Raw genomic sequence first — 17,718 nt, forward strand, 5'->3', positions numbered from 1 at the left:
CACATGTCATGCTGACTGGCCTTATGTTTTGTTATGCTTTATGTTTTGTCACCCTTTCCCCCATAGATAACATAAGATAATACCCTCGCCTCCTGTAATAACGGAAACCACAGATCAGGGAGAGGGTATTGTTTATTTTCCTTATTTTAATACATGAAGTATACAAAATTTGATATCCTAGAGCTTGATTATAAAGCACACAGAAAGAACAAATACAGAAGTGTTCGGAAAACATAATAAACCAATTATGACACTTAGGTTATTTACCAATTGAACAGAGCCTTTCCCTTGTAAATTGGGGCTACTATTGCAACTATCCATTCATTTCGTATCTCTCCTTCATGCAAACAGTAATCAGATAAATATTTCAGATATGTCACTATATCCCAGCCTTTAATACGAAGGGCGTACTATATTGTTTTAAACTTTTTTTTGCTCAAATGAAGTACATTACACATCAGTTGTTACGTCCACCTTCACAAAATAATCTCCTTTTAACTGTATGTACTTTTGCCATCGATGTGTCAGTCTCTCCAGATCTTCCTGAAACTATCCTTTCGGAGTGCTGCGTACCCATGCCTTGACAGCTGTGTCCAGTTCTGCAAAATCCGCAAAACGGCGACCACGCAGAGGTTTCATCATGTTCCCGAACAGGTGATAATCACTTGGTGCCAGGTCGGGAGAGTATGGTGGGTGTGGCAGCACCGTGAATCCCATTTGATCAATGGCAGCGGTGGAGCTATGTCTCATCACCAGTCACAAGCCCAGCCATGAAGACGGCAGGATCTTGATCATGGCGTTGCAAAAGTACCCTGCACACGTCCACACGCCTCTGATTTTCGTCTGCAGACAAGAGTCTAGGTATCCACGTGGATGCCACCTTCCCCAACTGTAAGTGGCCGTGCACGATCCGCAGCAGGGTGTTTCGGCTAATTCCCGTGGCTGCCTCCATTTCAGTAAATATGATGCGTTTGTTTCCTTGGATGGCGTGTTCGACACGGGCAATATTGGCTGGTGTTGACACTGTCACATTCCTTCCAGAACTGGTTCCCTTGTCCGCCGATGTGCGCCCTGTTTTCCACCCTTCCACCCAGTTGTAAACTGTTTGCCGTGACGGCGCATGTTCTCCACAGACTGCCACCAAGTGCCGATGAAGTTTTGCAGTGGTCACGCCTTCTTTCCATAGGAATCAAGTCGTATAGCGCTCTCACTGACGGTTGCTTTCCATGTTGTCTGCTCCTACGCTGACAGTCTTGTTATGAAATTACTATGGCGAGTGCATTCGTTGACTCCTGTGCGTGTGCTTTTACCAAACGGTGGAACAAGACACTAGTTACACGTCACCACCTTCAAAAGTGAAATGTGAACCATACCCGGGCGTACAAAACATAAAGTGTAAGACAATATAGTACGCCACTCGTATTTCCCCAGAAATCTTATCAATCCCAGTTGCCTTTCTAGCTTTTAACTTCTGAGTCTTTTAATAAATATCTTTTTTATCATACGTAAATTTCACTTTTTGCCGGTATTAGTCACCTCTTTTATCTGGACGTTATCTTTAAATCCAACTACGTTTATACACTGCTCACTGAATACTTTTGCCTTCTGTACGTCTTCGCATATACTCTCCCCTTGTTCATCAATGATCCCTAGAATGTTCTTCCTGGAACCTGCTTCTGATTAAAAGTGCCTATAAGTATACTTCCATTGCTCCCTAAAATTCATATGGCTGTCAATTATGTTCGCCATCATGTTACCTTAGCTGATTTCTTCCCTGAATTCAATTTCTTATTGAGCTCCTTCTATCTCTCCTTACTCCCATAACCATTCCTCTTTCTAATCTTCACTTCCTTCTTAATCACTTTATTTCCCTGTTATAATATAATGGGACCTTACCATTCCTTATCACTGTTAAAGTTACATACCTGTTTTCACACAATCAACAATTGCTTTTTATCCATCCCATAGGCTGTTTACATTTTTATTTATCATTTTCTAATGACCATAATTGCTTTCTAAAAAATTCGCCATTCCCCTTTTAACAGCCTTATGGTATTGCCTAATACTCCCATTTTACGACATTCCTTTCTAGCACATATATTTTTAACTGCAACAAAGACAGATTCGTGATCTCTTATACCATCTATCATTTCAGTTTCCCTATATAACTTATCTAGTTTTATCAGCACCACGTGTAGGGTATTTTTCCCTCTAGTTGGTTCCATCACTTCGTGATTCAGCTGTTCTTCCCATATTAACTTATTAACCATTTGTTGGTCATGCTTCCTGTCGTTCGCATTCCCTTCCCAGTTAATATTTGGCAAGTTCAGATCACCCGCTGCAATAACGTTCTTTTCTGTGTCGTTTCCCTCATAGCCGATTATCTTATCAAATATTCTGCATCTGCGTCAGCACCAGCCTTGCCAGGTCTGTACACCCAAAAACTTCAAGTTGTCTATTGTTTTCAGAGATGAGTCTTACACCTAGAATTTCATGTTCCACATCCGTAACTTTTTCTTAACTTACAAATTCTTCTTTTACCAGTATGAACACTCCACCTCCCATCGTTTGTTACCTGTCTCTGCGATAAACACTCCAGTTCCGTGAGAAAATTACCGCATCCATAATATAACTTCCCAGCCGTGATTCAATTCCTATTACAATATCTGGTAAATATCTATCAAGTTACTTAATTCTATTCCTTTCCGTACAATAATTATACAGTTTAACCAAACCCCAAACCAAACCCCATGGTACTACAGCCCTTGAAGGGCCTTGGGCTGCCACGCGACCGCTACTCAGCCCGAAGGCCTGCAGATTACGAGGTGCCGTGCTGTCAGAACGACGAATCTTCTCGGCCGTTATTTTTGGCTTTCTAGACCGATATACAGTTTAACACTAACAATTTTGTGCCATCCTTACTTGACTTCATGCTTCTCATACTGCCATCCCCTCATGTAGTTCCTTGTAACTCTTCTAAACAAACCCCAACTTATATGTACCATTGCGGTTCAAGTGAAGGCCATCTGAGCGTAGATCCGTATCTCCAACTCATCCTTTAGGAGCTACAAATCTCACTCCCAATTTCCCACATACCCATTCCATAGTCTCATTTAAATCCCCAGTCACCCTCCATTCAGTATCCCTCCTTACACAACTGTCTTACTTAATGACTTACACAACTGTCATTCTCAAGGTGTCAGTTACGTATGAATTAAATATTTCGGTTATTATCTCGCGACACTTACTGCATTCGGTTCGTTGCCAATATCCAGTTTTGTCTTCTTACTTTCTCAAATTACTTCCATGGGAATGCGGAAAACTTAACACTAGGATAGCTAAAACGTTCTGAATTATGACAGTTCACGGCACAACAGTGTGGATTAGCACGACGAGGACGTTCCAGATTGCCTCTATATGTAAATTACATATACTATTATACGGAGAAGTAACAAATCCTTCCAGCAATCAACACCACAGTTGTTTGTTACTTAAACCAGCATGGGCTGCACGCTATCTCACTGTTTCACCACCTTCAGCGCTGGTAGTCACTTGCACGTTCCCCATTGCTGAATGTTCAGCGCCTGCGTTGTCGTGCAAAGTTTGAAGTGTCTCGTGGCAGCATGGCCTAGGAACAATTTCAATATATGTTAAGTTGTACAGGTGGGATTAATACTTCCTCGCATCGTCGTGTAAACGAAGACCCTTGTAAAATATCTTGACTTTCGTAATCTTATGGTTTCAATTTCAATTCCTGCATAAATTGGCCAAAAAGGGATTGGAGCACTCAGAATGGCAGAATGGATTGGAGACTGAGCCAAGCTGGATACTGAAGTAACATCAACCAGTTGATATGATGCTGATGATGCGACAAATTTGACTCGACATAGGTACTGGCAAATGATCAGAGAGACGAGATACAGGCTCTACCCTAGAGAAAGAAGACAAAGCAAGAGGTTTCAGAAAGTGTACATCTAATCTCGAAGAGAAAATCTCCGTAGATCAGGCAATCAAATTATAATTCCAACAGTAAATTAAAAAAGCAAGCTTGTAGTTGCACACGACTGTTCGTATCGTGGTTATATCCTCGGGACTTCCAGTTTTACGTGAATTCTCGTTTGAAAAATCCCACTTGCACTGGCCGGGACTGGACTGGGAGAGTTGGCTGAGCCGTGTAGCTGTTAGCTTGTTTTCGGGAGATTGTGGGTTCGAACCCCATTTTCGGCAGCCCTGAGTTTGATCTTCACTGGTATCCCATTTTCACATCATTCAAATTACTTTCATTTTTACTTTAATTCAGGCCACGGTCATTTCCTTCCCAGTCCTAGCCCTGTTCTATCACATCGCTACAGTAAGTAAGTAAGTATAGCAAAATATAGCATTGGCGGGAAATTGATCCACGGCCACCAGTGATGATTTCACTCGACTAACACGCTCCCCCGAAGTTAAAAATACCTTTATGTTATCATGTGGTAAGGACATAATACTGTCAAATTGTGAATACTCCCGTCATTTTTGTGGCTTTCATATGCAAAATTGATTTTAAAATGATCCTCGCGACCTGCCAGGAACTAAAACTGAATAACAATGATTTGACGAAGTCATAAAATATAAAAAAATCACGAATTAGAATGAAAAATATATAAGTGTGATATATATCCACTGTTCCATCATTAGCCCAACCGATAACTAGAAAGCAGAGACAATGTTATTTTTGTGCAAGTTGTTAGCTGTCTCTATTGTACCGCAAACAAATCGTTATATCGGTCTCGTCTCGAGTCTACATTGCACTGTGTATTTTGAGTTCAATCTGTAGAAGACTGTATATTTGCTTTCTCAGTGAGTAAGTGTAAATAAACCAACGTGTAGTGTTATGTATATCTGTCACTTTACCTTCGGTAATGAAGACAGCTGAGGTAATAGCTTCTAAGGCAACTCGGTTCAACGTGGTAGCCTCTGGTCTGGAGAGTTACCTTCGATGACCATTAATTAACTAAAGAAATTTGCTGTTAATTTTCACCACTGTGATTCCTCAATTTTATAAAAGAATATATATAGTTATAAAATTTTGTGAGCCTCCGTGGCTCAGACGGAAGCGCGTCGGCCTCTCACCGCTCGATACCGTGGTTCAAATCCCGGTCATTCCATGTGAGATTTGTGCTGGACAAAGCGGAGGCGGGACAGGTTTTTCTCCGGATACTCCGGTTTTCCCTGTCATCTTTCATTCCAGCAACACTCTCCATTCTCATTTCATAGCATCTATCTATCATTAATATACATAACTTTGGGAGTGGCGACCCCATCGTACTAATAGCCTATATATGATTCATTCATTACATCCCTGACCCGGTCAATGAGTGGAAAACAGGTTGTAGGTTTTTCATTATAAAATTCTGTATCATAGCATTAATATGTACGAATATATTCTAAAAAGAGAATATATTTGCATAATAATAATACTGTAATAATAATAATAATAATAATAATAATAATAATAATAATAATAATAATAATAACAGGCCCATACATATAGTCTATACATACATCCATTATAGACTGTTGTGCCATTCAGTGTTCAGACTGCAAGCCGCTGCGAATTAACTAAACGCCTCCATAATACTCAATCAATCAATCAATCAATCAATCAATCAATCAATCAATCAATCAATCAATCAATCAATCAATCAATCAATCAATCAATCAATCAATCAATCAATCAATCACTACTGATCTGCATTTAGGGCAGTCGCCCAGGTGGCAGATTTCCTATCTGTTGTTTTCCTAGCCTTTTCTTAAATGATTGCAAAGAAATTGGAAATTTATTGAACATCTCCCTTGGTAAGTTATTCCAATCCCTAATTTCCCTCCTATAAACGAATATTTGCCCCAATTTGTCCTCTTGAATTCCAAATTTATCTTCATATTTTGATCTTTCCTACTTTTAAAGACACCATCCAAACTTATTCGTCTACTAATGTCCTCCCACGCCATCTCTCCAGTGACAGCTCGGAACATACCACTTAGTCGAGCAGCTCCGTGTCCTTTCTCCCAAGTCTTCCCAGCCCAAACTTTGCAACATTTTTGTAACGCTACTCTTTTGTCGGAAATCACCCAGAACAAATCGAGCTGCTTTTCTTTGGATTTTTTCCAGTTCCTGAATCAAGTAATCCTGGCGAGGGTCCCATACACTGGAACCGTACTCAAGTTGAGGTCTCACCAGAGACAAATATGCTCTCTGCTTTACATCCTTACTACAACCCCTAAATACTCTCATAACCACGTGAAGAGATCTGTTTGTAACTGGCTGTGTGGCCTCATTTAGTTCAATACCTGTTATTCTGTTATTATCGTTATAAACTGAGTCGTCTTGTTCTCCTTCTATTTTCTTACCCTCGGCCACTGAGTCCATTATTCTTCTAGGTGACCCGTCCTCCTCCATTCGTCACATATGACCCCCACCACCAAAGTCGGTTTATATGTACAGCTTCATTTATCGAGTTTATTCCTAACTTAACCTTTAAATCCTCATTAGGATCACTCTCCTGCCATTGTTCCCACCTTATTCTACCAGCAATCATTCCCGCCACTTCGATGTCCGGTACTTCTAACTTACGAGTAAGGTATCTCGAGTCCACCCAGCTTTCAAAGCTGGTCTAAAAAGAGACCGATGCAACGATATTTTCATCCAGGAACTTACTTCTTTCTTACAGAATACCGTTAGCCGCAAATGCGAGCTCAATGCATTACGTTTGCTGCATTTTGGTACAATTTCAGTTACTATACTACCATATTGGCAGAATGTATGGTATGTATGTTGAGTATTCAACCCGAAGGTTGATTTGATACTCAACAGCTCCGCCATCAGCTGTAATGAAAGGCCTAGGAGTCACTGAAGGAGCGTACTAGAGAAATGAAGAGTCAGGTCGTTTCCCGTTGCTTTCTTCGCTGAGCCAGAAGCTGCTGTTACATATTCATCTGCCAAAACCCACTGAAATACATGCACAAACTGACCCTATGGGCAACATTTTCACACATTCGTAGCAGGGACTGGATGCATAAGGAATGGCATTACTAGCATCGCTCATACCTCGGTCACTTTCACATTGTCAAAGCCGAGGATGAGACTGAGACAGGTCAATGAAAGTAACACAATTTTTCTAGCCCACACCAGAAGACATAGTACACTGTAAACACTAAGTCTCACCAGCAAAGGTATATTGGCAGAATACACACACTAAATAACTGAAATGATCTATCTGTTCCAGTTTTGTGTTCCTTACCTATGAATGAATCCTCTTAGGTTAATTCCCTACTGATATCACCTTAATCTCAGAAATTGCATACTCATTGCACGTATTTTCAAGTTCGGAGATATTAGACTGCAGGCTTTCAGCAGAGTCTGCCATTATGACCAAGTCGTCGGCATAGGCCAAACTGCATACTACATTTAAACTCAACTGAATCCCTCCCTGCCATTTTACACCTTTCAGTAAATGATTCATGTAAACTACGAACAATGAAAGTGAAAGATGTCTTGTCTAACCCCTGTAACTCCCCGTCCCAAGAACTCATTCCACCAGCAATTATTCCTGTGGCTCAATGGTTAATATAAATGCCTTTCATTGCTTGTAATAACTTACCCCTAATTCTAAATCCCTTAGAGCGGCTAACATCCTTTTCTTCGGTACTCTCCCGTATGCCTTCTCTAGATCTACAAAACAACAACTACCTGTTCCTCTCGTAGCATTTGTTAGCTCTTGGCGTTTACTACAAATCTGGTCTTGGGTCTAAAACCACATTGAATTTCAACCAACTTTACCCAACCATTGATCGTACCCATTTTTCCAGACTGTCAGTGAACAACTTGCCTGGTGTAATCATCAATGAAATAACTCGATAATTGTTGCAATCCTTCTAGTTCCCTTGCTTATGCGTAGATACAATTACTGCTTCCGTCCAAACCTTACTGCCATGTCATGCTAATCCCATTATTGTACGAAACAATTTCATACCTGCCTTCCCACTATAGTTCACCATTTCAGGTCTAAATTCATCTATTCCCACTGCTTTATTGCTGTGAAGTTTAGTTTACCATCCTTTCCACTTCCTCGAGCGTAATTTCACTAACATCCTTGTTTTCCTGCCCATGAACTCAGTTATTCATGACTCCAACAGAAAGATTTTATTTTACGTTGATACGATTTTCACGTTATTACTCCCATTGTCCAGCGATTACCTGGTACCTACTATGAATCCATCTGATTTACCCAAAGCACATTCATTTCGTTTTTCTGTTTCTTTGTATGATTCTTTACTACTCTCTACTATTTCATTGCATATCAGATACGAGTCTATGTTATCAAAGTCTGTCCGAAATACCTGTCACTTGACCGCGCATTTGCTATTATTTACCGACATCTTCTCACGACTTCTACGTGGACTCTAGGATTATTTGTTTCGCTCTATTTCTTTCATCGAAGTACGATTCCCAATGTATATCAGTTTTTGTTGGGAGCCAATTTTGATACACCTTCTTTTTACGTTTACAAGCTGCCCTGACTTTATTCTTGCACCAAGATATTCGCCTTTTCCCGTCTTTAGACACAGACGTTCGTAGGTATTCCCTTGCTGTTTCTATCTCAGCATCCCTGCATGCTACCCATTCTCTCTGTATATCCTGAACCTACTAACTGTCTATTCTTTGGAACGCTTCACTAATCACATTCACATGCAGCTGTCTAACTCCTTCGTCCTCGAGATTTTCTACCCTTATTCGTCTGCACACAGATTTCGCTTTCTGTATCTTAGGCCAAGTGGTATTTCATTGCATATCAGATAAGAGTCTATGTAATCAAAAGCTGTCCGAAATACTCGAGCGATCTAAACATATTTCCTGAATTCGAAGTCGGTTATGATATGGTCTATATAGTCCCTACCTTCCAATGCGTAGCGGTGAATATCTCTATGCTTGCTAATCCCATACTAGAATAGAAGTCCTAGAAATGCTTTCTATTCCTGTCAACTTCCTTGTCTTCCCCACATATACCTATCACCTTCTTGTAACTTTCAGTTCTATTCCCAATTCTCACACTGAAATAACCCATTAGCACCATCCTATCCTTGCTGTTGACCCTGACTACGATGTCACGCATTGCTTCCTAAAACTTGTCAAATTTATCTTGTACCCTCACATGATGAATACACTGTAACAATATTCTCATCCTAATTCCTCAAACTGCTAAATCTACACACATCATTTGCTCATTTACGCACCCGACAGAAACTACGAAGCGTGCAATAGTATTCCTGATTAACAATCCTAACCTTACACTCTGCCCTTCCCTTTTAAACACCTATAAAGAACACTTTATGACCTGCTATCTCCTCCTCGTTATCTCACTTTACCCGTATATTATTAATTCCTAACACATTCAGACGCATCCTCTTTGCTGACTCAACCAATTCTGCAGTTTTCCTCCCCCAGCCCAATTAATATCGATAGCTTCCCTTCCAATATTTCGTTCGCAATGTTGTTTCCAGGGAGTCTTCCGTCTGTCGAATGGATGTGGGACTCCATCACTCGCATAGACCCGAGGCTTGCCTAAAACGTTCTGAGCGTACTCATAGAAAGTTATGTGAAGAAGAATGCTACCCTATTTACGACTAGTCCTGGAGAGAATCTCTCCTCTGACGGGTTAGGAACCTCCGACGGGCTGTATAATCCTAGCCGTCTGAGTACAAGGAGGGCCACGACTTGAAACATGTCCGATGTGTCCACTCGTATTTCATAGCAACTGGCATTCCGACTCTCAAATCCACTTACTACATCACTCAGCAGTTGCCCATGGTTCACGAACTATAAAGGTTGGCAAAATGAAACTGTGACTTCGTTATTCGAAGAAAGAGAACATCGCGCGTACGTCGGTGGAATCCTACGTATGTCAGAAAGATATCTTGTATCGACGGAAGGTTTTTGTGTCCTCTTTGTACGTGCGATAGCAAAAATTGACTAGGGGCGGTTTTGGAATGAATTCGTCCAGAATTGCCCAGCGTCGGTTATTCAGTTTATGGTTAGCAGAGCCGATATTTACCATCATATGAAGGATGTTTATGGGAATGAGTTTTTATCACGCTGTACAGTGTTCAGATTGCGTTGGGAATTTCTTCATAGATGAGTAACCAGGTCAGGCACAGTCCTTGAAACATGTCCGATGTGTCCACTCGTATTTCATAGCAACTGGCATTCCGACTCTCAAATCCACTTACTACATCACTCAGCAGTTGCCCATGGTTCACGAACTATAAAGGTTGCCAAAATGAAACTGTGTCTTCGTTATTCGAAGAAAGAGAACATCGCGCGTACGTCGGTGGAATCCTACGTATGTCAGAAAGGAATCTTGTAAGCGGATATGTGGACGACGCGCCGGTAACCCAGACCGTAATAAATGGCGACGGACTGTCACTAATGATAGTGTATGATATGTTACACTGTTTCACTGTTGCACCAGAACCGAGGACGACACAGTTCTCTCCTGCAATGCCATTCGGATGAGGTGTCGATCTTCTCGAGGGGTGGTCTGGGTGGTGCGACCAGACCCATCTCGTCGTATTCTATGGCCTTCTGTACACACCCGTTGCACTTCCGACACACTTCGTCCCATACGAGCAGCAATTTCCCGGATGGATGAATCACGTTCTCTCATGCCAATAATGCACCCTCTTTCAAACTCACCCATTTGACGGTATGGTTCTCGCATAAGTCTGCGAGGCATCCTGAACATCTGCTCAAGTAACACTGATCCATTATCTTCGGTTTATAGCGACAACGAGAGCCGCTGTCTCATTTTACCAATCGGCGGTGGTGCGCCGAGATATCTACGTGGACCTTGAACCTGAGGGCCGACATGGTTCAAATATTAATTATTTTTTCAGAACATACTATTGCACATGTCCTGTGAATATAAACATCCTATCTCTAGTCCTTCAAGGTGTTCCGGTTTTTATGAACATGAGTGTGTATATTTAAAAGCGCTGCGTTTCTCTTCAAGCTGTTGTATGTTTTAATCTTAAGTTTTATCTTTAAATCACCTCCTTTCGACATTATATTTTTATAAAGGTAGATGCATTTCTCATGAACTGTTAGACATACAGGTATGAAATTTGGACCATACAAACGCTACTACGGCAACGTCAAGGCGCATATATAAAAAATGAAGAATGTAAAATTAATTTGTTATTCAAAGTCCCACAGCTACTCTCTTCTCCTTTTTATCTTGTTAGTAAGAGTTATGATTGAGAAAAGTGTCCCAGAAAGTGATAATATGAAAGCTCATAACTACCAAACTACATTACTACATAACTACATTACCGGATATAAGTTCCTCTACACAAATTACTGATAGTGATTCCCGCTATCGTCTCTGAAAGTTTGTAATGTAGTCACTAGTTCACCCTGTACGAGTGGATAGACGTATATTGAGTGTGGTAAAAGAACTGTGCAGAAGCTTGGGAATGACACCAGTACGCTTCGTCGTAGAATTATTGGAAGGGTCGTTAAAGAGTGAAGTTTCCACGTGGATGTTTTTTATTGCCAATTCCGTGTACTTTGATATTTTAGTTGCTACTGTTGTCTGCAGGTTGCAAGTGTTTGGACAGGCAATGTTTACGAGAAATGTAATCTTCCTAGCCCTATCAAGAAAGACGATGTCTTGTCTGTTGTTGTTGAAGGTGACATCTACTATAACATCTCTGTTCCAAACGAGTTCGTAGCTTAAGTTTTATAGCACAGCTTCTGTTGTGTATTTGCAATAGTTAGAGGATGTTGGAAAAAGTTAAAATTGCGGGACAAATTTCTGATAGATGAATTTTGATGTTTGGTCGTGTCGATATTCCTGGACGTCAGAATTAAGCTATCGTAGACGCAAAAACGACGATTTTGAGGTTTTTATCGTATGCGACTAGTCTTGGCCGTGTCTTTTTGGGGGTACACTATTGTTTCGCAAGAATGAAAATAAGCTATGTGATACTATCGTATGTGCAAGGAGAAAATCGTAAGTGATCGCGCACAACTGTTCAACTTTATGCCGTCCACCGTACTTCTTACCGTATTGGCTCTTAGATAGCCTACATGGTCCGAACTGTCCATTCAACCTGCCTTAAAGATAGCAAAATGCCCTCCTCAGCTTGTTTCTGATCTCCTGTAACGTTAGTGCAATGCCACTTACGATTGTTCACCTCTGACGTTCAGATTTGTAATCTTAATTCGCTAGATGTGGAAACCCTAGCTGAGTGGTTTGGAGCACGTAGCTGTCAACTTGCATTCGAGACATACTGGGTTCGGACCATACTGTCGGCAACCCTGAAGATGATTTTCCGTGGTTTTCTATTTTCACACCAGGCAAATTATGTACTTTAACGAAGGCCACGGTCGTTTCCTTTCCGCTCCTAGCCCTTTCCTATTCCATCGTCGACGTAAGACGTATCTGTGTCGGTGAGACGTCAATATATATGTTTTTAGATTCTATTGATCTGGAGCAACGGGGGCAGTTACCTGATGCAATGTCCGCCTTCGTAGCGTAACTGTTAGCACTTTTAGCTGCCATCCTCGGGGACCTGGGTTCGATTCTCAAGACTGGCATGAGGCCTGGTATGTGCATCTCACCTCCACTGGAGGTGCGCCTGGAAAGAGCTGCACCACCTCAGGATGAGGACACTTACTTACCTCACTCTTACCTGATGAAATAGTTGAATTCTCTAAGATACATTTCTGGTAGTTCCGAGCGGCTATAATCTGATCGTGAATGTACTTACCCTTTTCAGTCGGTGGGTAGAATGGGTCAGCTATACGTGTAACGCATACTTGTCGATGTGGGGATCCTCTTGCACATCAGGGTACTTCCTATGAAGAGCTTTTTGTTTCCCTTCTAGCTGTATTAGTCTCGTGATGACGAGTGGAGTGGTGTAGAAATCAAATCCACTTCAGTAACTGCTCCATGGAGATTGGAATTCTTACTATGGGGCTTGAAATTACTCAAGCAGAATTGCTATTATTATTATTATTATTATTATTATTATTATTATTATTATTATTATTATTATTATTATTATTATTATTATTGAAAATGAAAATCCACAGCCTGTTTCCAGTCCGTCGACCGGGTCAGAAATGGAATGGATAAAGCCCCATCTAGCGGTAAGGATAGGAATTGTGCCGGGTGCCGAAGCCTGTCGCACTCGTCTGGTGCAATGATTAATGCTATTTGCTTCACGTCGCACCGACACAGATACGTCTTATGGCGACGATAGGATAGGAAAGGCCTATTGAAGGAAAGGGAGCTAAGGTACAGCCCCAGCATTTGCCTGATGTGAAAATTGGAAATCACGGAAAACCATCTTCAGGGCTGCCGACAGTGGGGTTCGAACACATTATCTCCCGGAAGCAAGCTCTCAGCTGAGCGCCCCTAACCGCATTATGATTAATGAATGACAGATGAAATGAAATGATATTGAGAGTGTTGCTGGAATGAAATATCACAAGGAAAACGAGATTACCCGGAGAAAAATCTCTCCCGCCTCCGCTTTGTCCAGCACAAATCTGACATGGAGTGACCAGGATTTCAACCAAGGAATCCAGCGGTGAGAGGGCGGCGCGCAGCCGCCTGAGCCACGGAGGTTCATTATTATTATTATTATTATTATTATTATTATTATTATTATTATTATTATTATTATTATTATTATTATTATTATTCGAGTGAAAATCCACTTCCCTTGGTGGGCAGGAATTCTGACCGATGTTTAACTTTCTCATTGGGATTTTTACTTGTCGTACAACTAGGCCTGCGGGGCTGAGTGGTTCAGACGGATAAGGCGCTGGCCTTCTGACCCCAACTTGGCAGGTTCGATCCTGACTCAGTCCGGTGGTATTTGAAGGTGCTCAAATACGTCAGCCTCGTGTCGGTAGATTTACTGGCACGTAAAAGAACTCCTGCGGGACTAAATTCCGGCACCTCGGCGTCTCCGAAAGCCTTAAAGGAGTAGTTAGTGGGACGTAAAACAAATAACATTATTATTACTACTACTAGGCCTACTACTACTATTACCACTAATACTACTACTATTAATAATACTAATGATAATAATAATCTTATTGATTTTATGTCCCACAAACTATCTTTACGGATTTTGGTGACGCCGAGGTGACAGAATTTTGTCCAACGGGAGTTCCTTTACGTGCCGGTAAATGTATCGACATTGAGATAACGTATTTGACCACCTTCAAATACAACTTGACTGAGCCAGGGTCGAACTTGCCCAATTGTGCTCAGAAAGACAGTGCTTGAACCGTCTGAGCGACTCTGCCCAACAATGGAAGAGTTGCTGCAATTTTGCTTCTATGTGTGTGATACTGCCCAAAATATATCCATTCTTTATCACGTGTGAAAGTATAAAAGCTGGCATTTAAGAAAGTTGACTATCAATGGGAAAACGAACTCCTAAAGAAAGGAAATCTGGTATACTTTATATTTTTCTTTGGAACATCACAACAACCTGAACCTGGGATGGACATTATTAGACTTATACCGATGCAAGCTATCAACTCAACACTTACATTGATTACAATTTCTGTCGCCAAGGTTCATATCTCCGAGCGCACTCACACGCAGTTATGATGACACGCCTCGCTATTCTACTATACCAAACCCTTTGTTAGTCGGTGTACTTAAACATGGAATGACATTCAACATCAAAGACATATTTCAGGCACTACCTGTGCATTTCTAAAGGGGCATACCACGTTTGCATTATTTATTCCGTGATAATCAAATGTTCAAATTTATTTTTTATTAGTGGAAATTTTATTAAGTTCTTTTGTTTTTCAGTTTGAATGCTGAAAATTATTTTGATTAAGAGGCGTATAAAGTAGAATGATTTCCTTTATATTCCTTATTCACATTATTATACCGTATAATCGCTGGTTTGACAACTTCTCCTATGTGCAAAAGCGTGTTTTTCAGGAAATGGAAGATATTATTCTTAGTGTAATAATTGGTTTTTGTCTAGATAAAACACAGAATGATTTTATTAAAAGTAAACTTTTGCAATATTCCATAAAATGTTTGGACAATATTACTTTAGTAACGATATGCTACACTATAGTATACATTTTTAAGTGCGGCCAATATCCAGTAATCGGGAGATAGTGGGTTCGAGCCCGACTGTAGGCAGTCCTGAAGATGGTTTTCCGTGGTTTCCCATTTCCACACCAGGCAAATGCCGGGGCTGTACCTTCATTAAGGCCACGGCCGCTTCCTTCCACTTCCTAGGCCTTTCCTATCCCATCATCGCCATAAGACATATCTGTGAGTTACCACATACTTTCAAGCTAACCGCATACGAGATATTTCACACTATGTTCACACTACGTTTATTTGAAAGTAATATTGCATAAAACATAACTTCCTTTTTAAAATGATGTACGCACCAAAGTATGGAATTTTTACACCTCTGTACATGACTTTCAAGGAAAACCAAAGTAATCGCAGACCTCAACAATGTAACATAACAGAAATGACATTTCAACAATTCTAGTGAAACCTCAACAGTGAACGCGTTTTAAAATATATTTGAAGAATGAGTATGACAAATACTTCCCTATAGATTTGCTTTCTCTCTGTACTGTATTCAGAAGAAGTAAACTTGATTATAAACTACATTGAATCTAAAGTACGTTCTACTGCAGATGTCGCGTAGGAGTAGCCTCGTGCTTTGATATTTGATTTATCATATTAAGAGATTTTTATTCCCCCTAAAACCTCATTAAAATGTCATTTTTTCACTCCGTAAGTATTACTGATCGATGCAAGTTTTAAGTTCTGAATCCATTGATGTCAAGAAACACAAAATCAATCAGAAATGCGCATAGGAAATGCTGTCAAAACAATGACGATTTGAAATTATTCGATGTTACTGTCTTTCCAAGTAGCCAGATTATCAAGATTCTCTTCTCTTCTCTACGAAAGCCAGCTGACACTAGTTTCCTAGTTCAAGAGAGCGTGACAGAGTGTACAAGAATCTGTCTTGTTTTCCTGTTTTTCCTTTCAAATCTTGCATTTTTGTCAATTACAGCACTACAAATAAATATCAGTACCTTCAATTTCCTACAGCTTGAGCCATAAATATTTTGTTTCAGGTTCGCGAACAAGGATTACCTAACATGCGAAGATCTGCAACTCTTCCTCGAGGGAGAACAAGGGGTGAGTTAAATAATCTCATTTACCGTATTTAGCAACAGAGTGGAAAAAATATCATCATGTTCATTAGTCGTTGCAGTCGTAAGTTTTTTACGAGTCTCATATCTTAATCCTGGATCATACAGGACTATATTTTCGGTACGTAACAAATAAGTCATTATGACACTTCGCTGGAATGCAATTATTGCAAACTTGACATTCCAAAGAAGCTGAATGTCAAAATGAATATTTCGAGATATTAGAAAAAGGGAATTCATATGTTCCACAATATATGAATAGAGCAGAACATTTCATTCTCTTGAACTTCAGAACCAGAAAGTGTATTTCACAACTCAAATACTTCTACAGAATACGTGGTGTGCACATCTCACGTAAAAAATGAAGCTTTGGAAATGGGCCCAGTCCACGTAGTTATTCCGCAAATAGTGACATAAATGAATCCATAAATGAATCTTATACCAAATTCAAATGAAATATTGTACAATAGGTCTAACCATTCCCATGACAAATATAAACTAGTATAAACGTACCTAATGCTCGGTCACAAATGTTAGCGAAAAACTGTCCGTGTTCTTTGGGTAAGTATCGTAGTATGCTTAGGAGATTCTTCTTATCCTCTCTGGATAAGGTGGTGGTGGTGGTGGTGGTGGTGGTGGTGACTGTTGCTTTAAAGGAAATACATCCAGGCAATCATTCCTTCTTTATGTTACCGAGTGAGTTGGTTGCGCGTTTAGTGTCACGTAGCGGGGAGCTTACATTCGGAAGATGATGGGTTCGATTTATGTTGGCAGTCTTAAAAATAATTTTCCGTGTTTTCCCATTTTCACACCAGACAAATGCTGCGTCTGCGGTCGCTTCCTATCCGTTGCCGCCTTAAGACCTGTTTGAGTCGGTGCAACGTAAAATCAATAACACTACTGAGAAGGGAAAGAACGAGGTCCGATCCTTAAAAGTTTGAAGGTATCGGTGAAAGAAAGACCTCGTAGGGGGTGAAAATGAAATATTCCTTAGGCCTCTTCAAATTCGAGCACCTCATAAAACATAGCTTTCTGAGTGAGTGAGCTTCCCGGTATCAGCATTCGGGAGATGATGGGTGTCGACAACATGGAAGATGACTTTCTGTGATTTCCCATTTTCACACTAGTAAAATGTACCTCGGCCATTACCTCCCCAGTACTAGTTCTTTGGTATCCCACTGTCGGCGTGGAAGACATTACTTCCCTCCTACAGGCGTCAGTTCTTTTTTTAAATATGGGACTTAGGAATTTCAAGTCCTTAGTTACCTGAACTATATGTAAAGAATATATTTATCTTCATGTGTATTTTAAGGGTGATCCATCTTTACAGACATGAGGAGCAACAAACTGTCCCAGGTATTCCAAGTAATTTATGAAGAATAGAACTTTACCCTAAATGCTGTTTTGTGATATTAGACCTCATGACTTCTGACCAAGAGGTGAGTGGT

General features: G+C 40.5%; 1 protein-coding gene across 3 annotated transcripts in view; it reads left to right on the forward strand.

Moving 5' to 3' along the window:
• The window catches only part of LOC136864335 (inactive phospholipase C-like protein 2), a 786,053-nt gene that overhangs the window by 480,227 nt on the left and 288,108 nt on the right, over positions 1-17,718 (forward strand). For all 3 annotated transcript variants that reach the window (XM_067141176.2, XM_067141177.2, XM_067141178.2), the window contains exon 6: positions 16,193-16,256. In XM_067141176.2, coding sequence (XP_066997277.1) covers positions 16,193-16,256 — 64 coding nt within the window. The remainder of the gene's footprint in view (positions 1-16,192; positions 16,257-17,718) is intronic.

This window comes from Anabrus simplex, chromosome 2, assembly GCF_040414725.1.
Source record: "Anabrus simplex isolate iqAnaSimp1 chromosome 2, ASM4041472v1, whole genome shotgun sequence".
Lineage (NCBI taxonomy): Eukaryota > Metazoa > Arthropoda > Insecta > Orthoptera > Tettigoniidae > Anabrus > Anabrus simplex.